This window comes from Physeter macrocephalus, chromosome 4 (genome assembly GCF_002837175.3).
Source record: "Physeter macrocephalus isolate SW-GA chromosome 4, ASM283717v5, whole genome shotgun sequence".
In the NCBI taxonomy this organism is placed as follows: Eukaryota; Metazoa; Chordata; class Mammalia; order Artiodactyla; family Physeteridae; genus Physeter; species Physeter macrocephalus.
The window spans coordinates 101,863,505-101,876,626 of NC_041217.1; the positions used below are offsets into that span (position 1 = coordinate 101,863,505).

General features: G+C 40.1%; 1 protein-coding gene across 6 annotated transcripts in view; it reads right to left on the reverse strand.

Moving 5' to 3' along the window:
- Window positions 1–13,122, reverse strand: part of CCDC18 (coiled-coil domain containing 18) — a 187,763-nt gene that overhangs the window by 61,607 nt on the left and 113,034 nt on the right. For 5 of the 6 annotated variants that reach the window (XM_055084457.1, XM_055084456.1, XM_024119641.3 and 2 more), the window contains exon 30: window positions 5,675–5,729. In XM_055084457.1, the coding sequence (XP_054940432.1) occupies window positions 5,715–5,729 (15 nt within the window). In that variant the 3' untranslated portion in view covers window positions 5,675–5,714. Of the gene's footprint in view, window positions 1–5,674; window positions 5,730–12,250; window positions 12,779–13,122 lie in introns of those variants that run through there. The other variant, XM_028489125.2, reaches the window with a different exon arrangement.

Genomic DNA, 13,122 nt, shown 5'->3' on the forward strand with positions numbered 1-13,122 from the left:
GGATAAAATAAAGTAGGATAAAATAAAATAAAGTTATTAAAATAAAAAATATTAAGAAAAAAATTTAAAAGTAAAAACAAAAAACAGGACAGTCAGAACCCTATGACAAATGGTGAAAGCAAAGCTATACAGACAAAATCTCACACAGAAGCATACACATACACACTCAGAAAAAGCAAAAAAGGGGAAAAAAAGAATATATCTTGCTCCCAAAGTCCACCTCCTCAATTTGGGATGATTCGTTGTCTCTTCAGGTGTTCCACAGATGCAGGGTACATCAAGTTGATTGTGGAGCTTTAATCCACTGCTTCTGAGGCTGTTGGGAGAGATTTGCCTTTCTATTCTTTGTTCGCACAGCTCCTGGGGTTCAGCTTTGGATTTGGACCCGCCTCTGCGTGTAGGTCGCCTGAGGGCATCTGTTCTTCGCTCAGACAGGACGGGGTTAAAGGAGCAGCTGATTCGGGGGCTCTGGCTCACTCAGGCCGGGGGGAGGGAGGGGTACGAATGCGGGGTGAGCCTGCAGCGGCAAAGGCCAGCATGACGTTGCACCAGCCTGAGGCACGCCGTGCGTTCTCCCGGGGAAGTTGTCCCTGGATCATGGGACCCTGGCAGTGGTGGGCTGCACAGCCTCCCGGAAGGGGCAGTGTGGAGAGTGACCTGTGCTCGCACACAGGATTCTTGGTGGCGGCAGCAGCAGCCTTAGTGTCTCATGCCCGTCTCTGGTGTTTGCGCTGATAGCCGTGGCTCGCGCCCGTTTCTGGAGCTCCTTTAAGCGGCGTGCTTAATCCCCTCTCCTTGCGCACCAGGAAACAGAGGCAAGAAAAAGTCTCTTGTCTCTTCGGCAGCTCCACGCCTGTCTCTGGAGCTCCTTTAAGCGGTGTGCTTAATCCCCTCTCCTCGTGCACCAGGAAGCAAAGAGGGAAGAAAAAGTCTCTTGCCTCTTCGGCAGCTCCAGACTTCTCCCGGACTCCCTCCCGGCTCGCTGTGGTGCACTAGCCCCCTTCAGGCTGTGTTCACGCAGGCAACCCCAGTCCTCTCCCGGCATCCGACCGAAGCCTGAGCCTCAGCTCCCAGCCCCCGCCCGTCCCGGCCGGTGAGGAGACAAGCCTCTCGGGCTGGTGAGTGCTGGTCGGCACCGATCCTCTGCGGGAATCTCTCCGCTTTGTTCTCCGCACCCTGTTACTGTGCTCTCCTCCGTGTCTCTGAAGCTTCCCCCTCTGCCACCCACAGTCTCTGCCTATGAAGGGGCTTCTAGTTTGTGGAAACCTTTCCTCCTTCACAGCTCCCTCCCACTGGTGCAGGTCCCGTCCCTATTCTTTTGTCTCTGTTTATTCTTTTTTCTTTTGCCCTACCCAGGTACGTGGGGAGTTTCTTGCCTTTTGGAAGGTCTGAGGTCTTCTGCCAGTGTTCAGTGTGTGTTCTATAGGAGCAGTTCCACGTATAGATGTATTTCTGATCATCTGTGGGGAGAAAGGTGATCTCCACGTCTTACTCTTCCGCCATCTTCTCTCCTCCCCCTCTTCCTTTTTTTTAAAGCACCTTTTTTTTTTAAAGATTGGCATTTAAATTTTATTTGTTTGTTTGTTTGTTTGTTTGGCTGCTTTGGGTCTTCATTGCTGCGCGTGGGCTTTCTCTAGTTGCGGTGAGCGGGGGCTACTCTTTGTTGTGATGCGTGGGCTTCTCATCACGGTGGTTTCCTTTGCTGCAGAGCACAGGCTCTAGGTGTGTGGTCTTCAGTAGTTGTGGCACACGGCCTCAGTAGTTGTGTCTCATGGGCTCTAGAGCGCAGGCTCGGTAGTTGTGGCACACAGGCTTAGTTGCTCCGCGGCATGTGGGATCTTCCCAGACCAGGGATCGAACCAGGGTCCCCTACATTGGCAGGCGGATTCTTAACCACTGTGCCACCAGGGAAGTCCCTCCTGTCCCTTTTCTATTCAATTCCCCACCCTTGAGAGACAAGCATTGTTTTGATTTCTATTATATATCTGTTTTGTTTGTTCTTAAAATTCGTATAAATGGAGTCATATAGTAGTGTTATATATAGCTTTTTTATTCAGTATATTTTTGATATGTATCCATTTATTCTGTATAACAGTTTATTTTTTTTATAGTACTTAACCGTATGAATGTATCAAGTTGCCTATTCATTCATATACTCATGGACATTTGAGTTTTTCTAGTTTTTGGCTATAAATGAGAAATGGTACTATGAACATTAATGTACAAGTCTTTTGGTGGACGTATACTTTCATTTCTTTTGACTAAATACCTAGGAGTGGTATTGCTGGATCATATAATAGCTGTATGTAGAAATTAAAAGGAACTGCTAAAGAATTTTCCAAAGTGATTCTAGATGTTCCACATCATTTGGTGTTACCAGTTATTTTAATATTAGCTATTCTTTTTTTTTATTTGTTAATATTAGCTATTCTCATGGGTAGCTTATTGTGGTTTTATTTTTATTTTCTTAATGACTAAAGATGTTGAACACTTTTAAATGTGCACATGATCACTCACATATATTATTCTGTGAAGTATCTGTTTAAGTCTTTTACCCTTTTTTTTGCTTTTTGGCCATGCTGTGCAGCATGCGGGATCTTAGTTCCCCAACCAGGGATTGAACCCAGGCCCCCTTCATTGGGAGCATGGAGTCTTAACCACTGGACAGCCAGGGAAGTCCCCTTATCAATTTTTAAATTGGGATTAAAAATTTTTTTTAAATTTATAGTTTTTTACAAATTTTGAATGCAAGTTTTCTGTCTCATATATTTATAGCTCTCTCTCTGTAGTATGTGTTTTCATTTTCTCAATGCTGAGAGATTTAAGAGAAGCTTTTCATTTTGATCAAGTCACTTATTTACTTTTATAACTAGTGCTTTTTGGGTCCTAAGAAATCTCTACATATTCCAAAGTCATGAAGTTATTCTCCTATGTTTCTTCTAGAATCTTTAAAGTTTTAGCTTTTACATTTAGGTCTATAATCCACCCTGACTTAATTTTAAAATATAATATGAGGTAGAAATGAGATTATTTTTTTTCCCCTTAAGTTTCTCCAACAGTTCCATCATTATTTGTTGAGGGCTTTCCCTTCAACATTGAATTACTTTGGTGCCTTGCTGAAAATCAGTTAAATATATACCTTTACATATTATATATATATAAATATATATTAAATCATATATATAAATACATAATCTGTTATGTTGCACTGATATATTTATGAACTCTTTTTAGTTCTGTTGAATTGTAACTTTATAATAATTCTTGAAATCAGGTAGTATAGTGTAAGTCCTCCAACTTTGTTCTTTTTCAAGATTGTCTACTCTAGGTCCTTGACATTTCCAATTAACTGTTAGAATCAGTTTGTCGAAGTCTTTAAAAATATCTATTGGAATTTTGTTTGGGTCTGCATTGAATCTATACATCAATTTGAGACAGAACTGACATCTTAGCAATATTGAATATCGTGAATGTGGTATATATTCTCTATCTCTTTAAATCTTTGTCTTGGCAGTGTTTTGAACTTTTTAATATATAGGTCTTCATGTCTTACATTAAATTTTTTCCTAGGTACTTTATGTTGCTTATTGTTGATATGAAAAAGGTTTTAGTGATTTGAATAGAAGATCAAACCAGTCACAACATTCCCTTAAGCCAAAGCATAATCAAGGCCCTAATTCTCTTCAATTCAGTGGAGGCTGAGAGGTGAGGAAACTGCAGAAGAAAAGTATGAAGCTAGCAGAGGCTGGTTCATGAGGTTTAAAGAAAGACACCATCTCCCAACATCAAAGTACAAGGTGAAGCAGCAAGCGCTGATGTAGAAGCTGCAAGTTATCCAGAAGACCTAGCTAATTAATGAAGGTGGCTACACTAAACAATAAACTTTCAGTGTAGACTAAACAGCCTTCTATTGGAAGAAGATGCCATCAGGACTTTCACAGCTAGAGAGGAGAAGTCAATACCTGGTTTCAAAGCTTCAAAGACAGGCTGACTTTCTTGTCAGGGGCTAACATAGCTGGTGACTTGAAGTTGAAGCCAATGCTCAGTTATCATTCTGAAAATCCTACAGCACTTAAGAATTATGCTAAATCTACTCTGCCTGCACTCTGTAAATGCAACAATAAATCCTGGATGACAGTACATCTGTCTACAACATGGTTTACTAAATATATGAATCCCACTGTTGAGACCTACTGCTCAGAAAAAAAGATTCCTTTCAAAATATTACTGCTCATTTACAACACACCTGGTCACCAAGAGCTTGGATGGAGATGTACAATGAGATTAATGTTATCTTCATGCCTGCTTAACACAACGTCCATTCTGTAGCCCATGGATCAAGGAGCAATTTCCACTTTCAAGTGTTATTATTTGAGAAATAAATTTTGTAAGGCTATAGCTGCCATAGTGAGTGATTCCTCTGATCGATCTGTGCAAAGTAAAGTGAAAACCTGCTGGAAAGGATTCACCATGCTAAATACCATTAAGAAAATTTATGATTCATGGGAGGTCAAAATATTAACACTCATAGGAATTTGGAAGAAGTTAATCCCAAACCTTCTGGATGACTTGGAGGGGTTTAAGACTTTAGTGGAGGAAGCAGCAAGAGAACTAGAATTAGAAGTGGAGCCTGAAGTTTTGACTGAATTGTCACAATCTCATGATAAAACTTGAATGAATGAGGGGTTACTTCTTATGGATGAGCAAAGAGAGTAGTTCCTTGGGATGGAATCTACTCCTCGTGAAGATGCTGTAAAGACTGCTGCAGTGACAACAAAGGATTTAGAATATTATATAAACTTAGGTGATAAAGCAGGATTTGAGAGGATTGACTCCAATTCTGAAAGAAGTCCTACTGTGGGTAAAATGCTGTCAAACAGCACTGCATGCTACAGGGAATTGTTTGTTAAAGGAAGGGTCCATCTGTGCAGCAATCTTCATTGTTGTCTTATGTTAAGAAATTGCCACAGACACCCCAACCTCAGCCACCACCAAGACAGAGGAAAGATTCTCCACCAGAAAAAAGATTATGAATGCTGAAGGCTCAGATAATGCTTAGTATTTGTTAGCAATAAAGCATTTTAAAATTAAGGCATGTACATTGATTTTTTTTAGACATAATGCCATACAGACTAACATACATAGTTATGTAAACATAACTTTGATTATGCTTGATTTGTTTACTGTGTATTTGCTTTATTGCAGTGGTCTGGAACTGCACTAGCAATAAAGTATTTTAAAATTAAGGCATGTACAAGACTGTCATGTGGATTAAATGAGTTAACAAATATAAAATGCCTAAAATAGTGCTTGATAAATGGTAAACATTCAACAAAAGCTAGCCATTATTAGTACAATTATGAACCTGTGGCAGAATGAGCTCTAAATTCATATTACTTGTTTTAAAAATAAAGTATCACTAGAAAAATAAGCAAATAATATGGTAGTCTGAATGTACTTATTATGCATTTTAACAATGATTTCTACATAAAAAATAAAGAAAAGGAAAGTAGCAAGTTTAAACCAAAACAATAAAGTGAATTAATTTTCACAAAAAGTATAAGTAAGTTTTAGAAGAACTTTCTTTAAAAACCTTAAAATTTATTCAAAAGCAATAAAATAACAGTTTCTATGAAGTATGAACTGTATATAATAAGTAAACACAGCACAGTACCAGAAATTCCATTTTTCATCACATCAACATCTTCTTTTAATTACAAATTTTCTCCCTGGAATAATGCAAATTAATAGATTATTATTTGAAATACTGATTTAGCATTAAAAGTCCACTATAATAATGAGGGGCATAATTTAAAGCAAGAGTGGAAAATATTTAGTCAGTTGAAAAACATGAATCAGAATGTCAGTAATGGACCACATTGATAGAAAAAGCAAATAAATCTGGTTGGGGGATTAGGAGGGAGTGCAAAATTAAATTAAATTGATTTTAAAAACAAAAACAGGTGACAATAAAAATAAGATATTTAGACATTGGTGTCACTTTATGGTTCAACTGAAGGCACAGTAAGAAAGATAGATGAAGGGCTACATGAAAAAAGTCAATGAAAAAGAGGGAAGAGAGAAAAAAACAGAGCAAGAAAGGAAAAAGATAAGAGAGAAATGTTGCACAAAGAAGTAGCACAACATACAGAAGTAGAAAAATAGAGGGAAAAGTCTCAGGAGATTCTAATACTATAGGTCAAATATTCTTGTCATATCTTGGTCTTTGCTTGGGCCAGGAATTTGAAAATATTATCATGTCTCTAGGTATTTACCTGTACTCTTACTTCATCTTGTTTTTTTTTTTCCACTTTTAATTGTTACCCAATCACTGATTTTATCAATTCTCATTTTTCTTCTTGTTGCACGGTATACAGGACCATATTTTGTAAACTACTTTTCTTTTTGAAAATAAGAGGGATAAATAATACTCCTTTCAACTTCCTAATAAACTGTGAATTAGCTAATTAATTCACACTTCTGCTCTAATCTAAAACAGGAGTTCTTAACTTGAAGTCTGTGAACTCCTTGAAATTGTGTTCAAAATTGTTTGCATGTGTAACTTTTTGTGAGTTTTGAAGTTTTTGTTGGAGTCTGAAAGCAAAATACTACTGTGGTAGAGGCTTTATTGTGAATGGAATTGCCAACATAGTTAACCATTAAGAAAATCAGTATTGGGGCTGATCTTCTTGTTCCAAGAAAGGAAGCTGACACTTACTTAACATTTCTCACATACCAATTTCTATGTTCTTTCTGCTGCACCAGTGGACTTTAAGATTGCATTCTTTGGAGCAGGGCTAATGGACGTCCTAAGCACAGTCCAATAGTGATGCCCCCAGCCCTTCCATTGCTTAAAATACAGAGCTTTATTTTACACCTTTACACATATCAACTGATGAGTTAAATGCTATCAGGACTCAGCCGGCTGGTTTTTACTCTCTACAGAAGTGAAGCTCACACCATGAATTGGAAACAAATGTAAATATCTGACAACACCTTCAAACCAAACTTTAAAACTTTAGTCATTCACCATACCAAAGAAAGATTTTTTTAACAGTGTAGATTAAATTGGAATATGGTGGATAAAGACAATAACAAAAAAGTCTACTATAGTCAAGTGTGGCAGTGAAAGGGTTAAGGGCATGATACCTAGGGCAAAAAACTCTGCGGTGCTCCCCTTCTCTTGGTGCCCTAAGCTTGTGCTTATTTTCCTTAAAAGTTAATCCAAGGCTGCTCTGTAGTTTTTCCATGAGCAGCCATGAAAGAGGTGAGCAAGTAATTGGGTAAAGCTCAGACACAACTCACCCTCAATCAGATAAACTATCTTTGTATCTGATTGACATATTTGTGTTTCTTTATAACATTTCATTTAAACAAGACTCCTTGGCTTTTTAAAAGAGCTTAAAAAGTCTGCTTTTAAATCAGAGACCAATCCAATGTCTACTTTAGAGATGGGTGAAACAAGCTGAGGGCCAGAACTAGCCTGTACATCAAGGTTCTACACCCCAATTTAACATACTTCATGTCAAATTTTACAAAGTGGTACACAGTTATTAATGCAATGCACATGTAAATGACCATGAAGGTAGTTAAAGAGTAAAACCATAGCAAGTCAAAGTTTCTTTCAATAGTAGCTGTCCTAGCTCTGAATTTTCTTACTTTCCATTAGAAAAAAACAGTGAAATTAGAAAAGAAAAAAAATGGAGGCCCTACAGAAAAAAGCATTGAGAAGACATCTTCAGCCACCTTTTCCTCAAGATTAGGTATAATCAGTAAGTAATGACCATTAGAGAATTGAAAAAAACCCACAGATGAGCATTTATCAAGCATCAGTCCTAGCACAGGTTCCAAAGAACACCGAATATAGTTCTCAGCAACCAAAAGAGCCAGTCCTTTCTGTCCAAGACAAAATTAAGCCAACACAGAGGCTCATGAGTTATAAGAGTCCCAAGTGAGCTTCAAGTCATGATGAGTATTCACAGTGAAACCGAGCAGGACCCTGTGGGGCTCCTGGGCACAGAAGCCTTTCTGCGGTTCCCTGTTTATTGTTTGTAGAAAATAGGCTTCAGCCTCCATGACCTTCCCTGAATTCTGAAGGGCAGGTTCAAACTGTTGCTAATCTGGGAAGGGAGGGGACACAGAGACAGACAAGGGAGGAACAGTCCAAAAACAATAGCGCAGCCTTGGGGCAGGGTCCTGGTTCTGCCTCAAGGGATACACATAACAATATTTTTGAGCTCTTCTGCAGAACTAAAACTCCCAACAAATGGAAGATGTTAACTACTTGATGAAGCATTCTTCATTCCAGAGAGAAAGTCACAGTTTGATAACCTCGATTCTTCTTTCCAGAGAGAAAGTCACAGTTTGATAACCTCGAGAACCACAGAAGCTCATCAGGAAATCACTTGAGGACAGATTAAAGGAATACAGGCCCTTCACATACCCTGATCCTTATCAGCAACCCCCGCCCTTGAACCATTGCTGTAAAATTCCTCACCAAACTCCCTGGGTTTTGAGGCTACGAGCCTGCTGTATCCCCCTTTGCCTGGCAAAGCAATAAAGCTATCCTTTTCTACTTCACCCAAAACTCTGTCTCTGAAATTCAGTTCGGCACCAGTGCACAGAGGCCAAGTTTTTGGCATTAACAGTGGTTAATGCATTTAAAACTCAGCAGAGTATCACTAGTGTTAAAAAACAAAATTCAACCAAGTATATTTTAAGATCTAATTGGCTTTATGAATAATGCATGAATCAGACAGCATTTCATTTAGTAAACAGAGAGGTGCTCAGAGTGTTAGGGGAAACACTGACTGAAACCGCTGCCCTAGCCAGGTACCATAGTAACCACTTGCATGAATTAACTTAAACAGGAGGTCCTGGGAAGGAATGCAGAATTAACAAGATATCACCAGCTGGAGTAATTCAGGGAAGGTCGAAAGGAGAGAGGAGACACCAGTCCATATGTCCTACCACCCTCCCAGAATTCTCCTCGCTGGAATCCATCTTGGCTGAGTGATTCGTGCGCCACCAGGAAGTACCCTGAGTCAAAATGATTGGCCAGAGACAACCTGGAAACTAATCCCATCACCGTAAAACCCGAGACTGAAAGCCAGTGGCAGAGCAGTCCTCCTGGGTTCCCTTACCCTCCTGGTCTCCACCCAGGTGCTCCTTCCCAATAGTCTCTTGCTTTGTCAGCACGTGTGTCTCCTTGGATAATTCATTTCTGAGTGTTAGACAAGAGTCTACTCTCAGGCCCTGGAAGGGGTCCCTCTTCCTGCAACAAAAGGAGCTGTACAATATGGAAGGCTTTAATAGGCAGAATCTGGGCAGGATAAGACAGTTATTAGCAAAAGAAAAGAAAGGATTGTTTCAGTCAAGGTCACCTTTCTTTGGGGGAAGGGTGGCAGGGGTCTTATCAGGCAGATTACCCCGCTAATGCTGATCAGAAAATTCCAATGATTGACTTAAAATTCCACTCCTAGGAGAGGCTGCAATTAGGTATTGGTTTGCTGTCCTAGGGGCAAGTGACTCCACTTTGTGCTCCACCTTTTTTTTTTTTTTTAACACTAGCAATAAGTAAAACTATATGTGTACAGCATTTAACTTTGGCTAGATTTTCTTAACCAGCTCATCCAAGATCCAAATAAAATCATGAAATCAATTGAAAAAAAAAAGAGTACTAGCTCATTTCCCGTATAGCACAAATGACGGCTAGATGAATTCATGAGAATCAGGTTTATCAGTACCAATCCAGCTGTCAGAATTCTGTTCTCTTCTCATAGCACTTTATAACATGACTGTGGAGGGTGTGTGTCACACTCTGTGCGCATATCTATCTCTGGAATGAAACTCCTGAGCATGGGGACTTTATCTCGCTCATGTCACCACTGTCCTTAACACTAGGCTTGGCACAAAGTGAGTACTGAAACCGAGCGGGACCCTGTGGGCTTCCTGGGCACAAGAGCCTTTCTGTTCAGCCTCCATGACCTTCCCTGAATTCCAAAGGGCAGGTTCAAACAGTTGCTAATCAGGGAAGGGAGGGGATGCAGAGACCAGGGAGGAGCAGTAAAGAAACAACAGTGCAGCCTTGGGGCAGGGTCCTGGCTCGCCCTCGAGGGATACACATTACAATATTTTTGAGCTCTTCTGCAGAACTAAAACTCCCAACAAATGGAAGATGTTAACTACTTGATGAAGCATTCTTCATTCCAGAGAGAAAGTCACAGTTTGATAACCTCGAGAACCACAGAAGCTCATCAGGAAATCACTTGAGGACAGATTAAAGGAATACAGGCCCTTCACATACCCTGATCCTTATCAGCAACCCCCGCCCTTGAACCATTGCTATAAAATTCCTCACCAAACTCCCTGGGTTTTGAGGCTACGAGCCTGCTGTATCCCCCTTTGCCTGGCAAAGCAATAAAGCTATCCTTTTCTACTTCACCCAAAACTCTGTCTCTGAAATTCAGTTCGGCACCAGTGCACAGAGGCCAAGTTTTTGGCATTAACAGTGGTTAATGCATTTAAAACTCAGCAGAGTATCACTAGTGTTAAAAAACAAAATTCAACCAAGTATATTTTAAGATCTAATTGGCTTTATGAATAATGCATGAATCAGACAGCATTTCATTTAGTAAACAGAGAGGTGCTCAGAGTGTTAGGGGAAACACTGACTGAAACCGCTGCCCTAGCCAGGTACCATAGTAACCACTTGCATGAATTAACTTAAACAGGAGGTCCTGGGAAGGAATGCAGAATTAACAAGATATCACCAGCTGGAGTAATTCAGGGAAGGTCGAAAGGAGAGAGGAGACACCAGTCCATATGTCCTACCACCCTCCCAGAATTCTCCTCGCTGGAATCCATCTTGGCTGAGTGATTCGTGCGCCACCAGGAAGTACCCTGAGTCAAAATGATTGGCCAGAGACAACCTGGAAACTAATCCCATCACCGTAAAACCCGAGACTGAAAGCCAGTGGCAGAGCAGTCCTCCTGGGTTCCCTTACCCTCCTGGTCTCCACCCAGGTGCTCCTTCCCAATAGTCTCTTGCTTTGTCAGCACGTGTGTCTCCTTGGATAATTCATTTCTGAGTGTTAGACAAGAGTCTACTCTCAGGCCCTGGAAGGGGTCCCTCTTCCTGCAACAAAAGGAGCTGTACAATATGGAAGGCTTTAATAGGCAGAATCTGGGCAGGATAAGACAGTTATTAGCAAAAGAAAAGAAAGGATTGTTTCAGTCAAGGTCACCTTTCTTTGGGGGAAGGGTGGCAGAGGTCTTATCAGGCAGATTACCCCGCTAATGCTGATCAGAAAATTCCAATGATTGACTTAAAATTCCACTCCTAGGAGAGGCTGCAATTAGGTATTGGTTTGCTGTCCTAGGGGCAAGTGACTCCACTTTGTGCTCCACCTTTTTTTTTTTTAACACTAGCAATAAGTAAAACTATATGTGTACAGAATTTAACTTTGGCTAGATTTTCTTAAGAACTGACTAAAGTATTTTGCACTGAATTTCCATGATAATAGAATAGGTAAATTGATTTGAAATATTGAAATCCATCTATCTTTCCCAATGACCTTTAGAGTGAGAAATATTCTATCAGTTGTGTGGTAATTTTAAGTCCCACAACCTTAATCTCTAATTGACTAAGTAGTTGCAAGACCAAACTATATAATTAGACAGTACTGAAGAAAATATAAGTACAATTATGTAAATAGTATTATCAATAGTGGTTAAGAACAGAGACTCAGCTTCCTCGTCTATATAGTGAGAATAATAATAGTAGCCACTAAAATAGATTTGGTATTATTAGGATAATAATAGTACCTATCACAAGGTTGTTAATAAAGATTAAATGAGTTAATCTATGTAAAGCATTTAGAATAGTAAATCTATAATCTATCACAAATTTATCCTATATGAATTCTATTTTACCAAAAATAAGACTCTTGTACATCCATGACTGTAAGGGCCATTGGAATATAGCAGAGGTTCTTAAAGGGAGCACTACTCTCCCCTAGGGAACATTCTGGAAATCTGTAAGAGTACTTGTTGGTTGTCACTATGATGGGGAAATAGGGACATCCTGTTGCTGGCACAGAATAGACAGGGACAAAAGACACCAGATGTCTTATGGTTTGCATGGCAGTTCTACACAACAAAACTATCTCCTTGGCAATCCTATTAGACTTCCCTAGTCCATTTATATTTTCCCACTCTACAAGATAACTGTTTCATATACCTCCCCTCTTCTTTTTTTTTTTTTTTTTTTTTTTTTTGTGGTATGCGGGCCTCCCTCTTTTGTGGCCTCTCCCGTTGCAGAGCACAGGCTCCGGACGGGCAGGCCCAGCGGCCATGGCTCACGGGCGCAGCCACTCCGCGGCATGTGGGATCCTCCCAGACCGGGGCGCGAACTCAGTTCCCCTGCACCGGCAGGCGGACGCGCAACCACTGCGCCACCAGGGAAGCCCCCTCCCCTCTTCTTAAACCTCTAATACCTTACCCTGCCTTAGCTGATAACCCTGCTTCTTATTTCACTAAGAAAACAAATGCAATTAATAATGGAATTCCTCCCCTCCCACCGTGTTTCTTCCACTCCATGTATTTCTGTACCCTTAGATTCTGCCTTCCTTCCCAGTACAGTGGATAAACTGCCCCTTCTTTTATTCAAGGCCAATTCTACTTCTCTTCTGGATCCTGTCCCCTTCAGCCTACCTTAAGGATTTTACTCCTTCCACTCTGTCTTGCATTATCAGTTTCCTTGTCTACTGGATCATTCCTACCAACATACAAAATGCTGTTTTATCTCTTATCCTAAAAAACAAAATAAAAAACTCTCCCTTGACATCACATTCCCCTCATTTCTCTGCTCTGCTGTATATCAAGAGTTGTTTATTCTTGGTGTTTCCGTTTCTTCTCCTCCCATTCTTTGCTGATTCCACTCTAATCAGGCTTTTATCCTCACTATTACTCTGAAGCCATTCTTAAAAATGTCATTAACAGCTTCCACATTACCAAATATGATATCAATTAACAATCCTCACTTTATTTAGCAACATTTGACACAGTTGATCTCACCCTCTTTCTTGAAGCACATTTTTACTTGGCTTATGGAATATTATT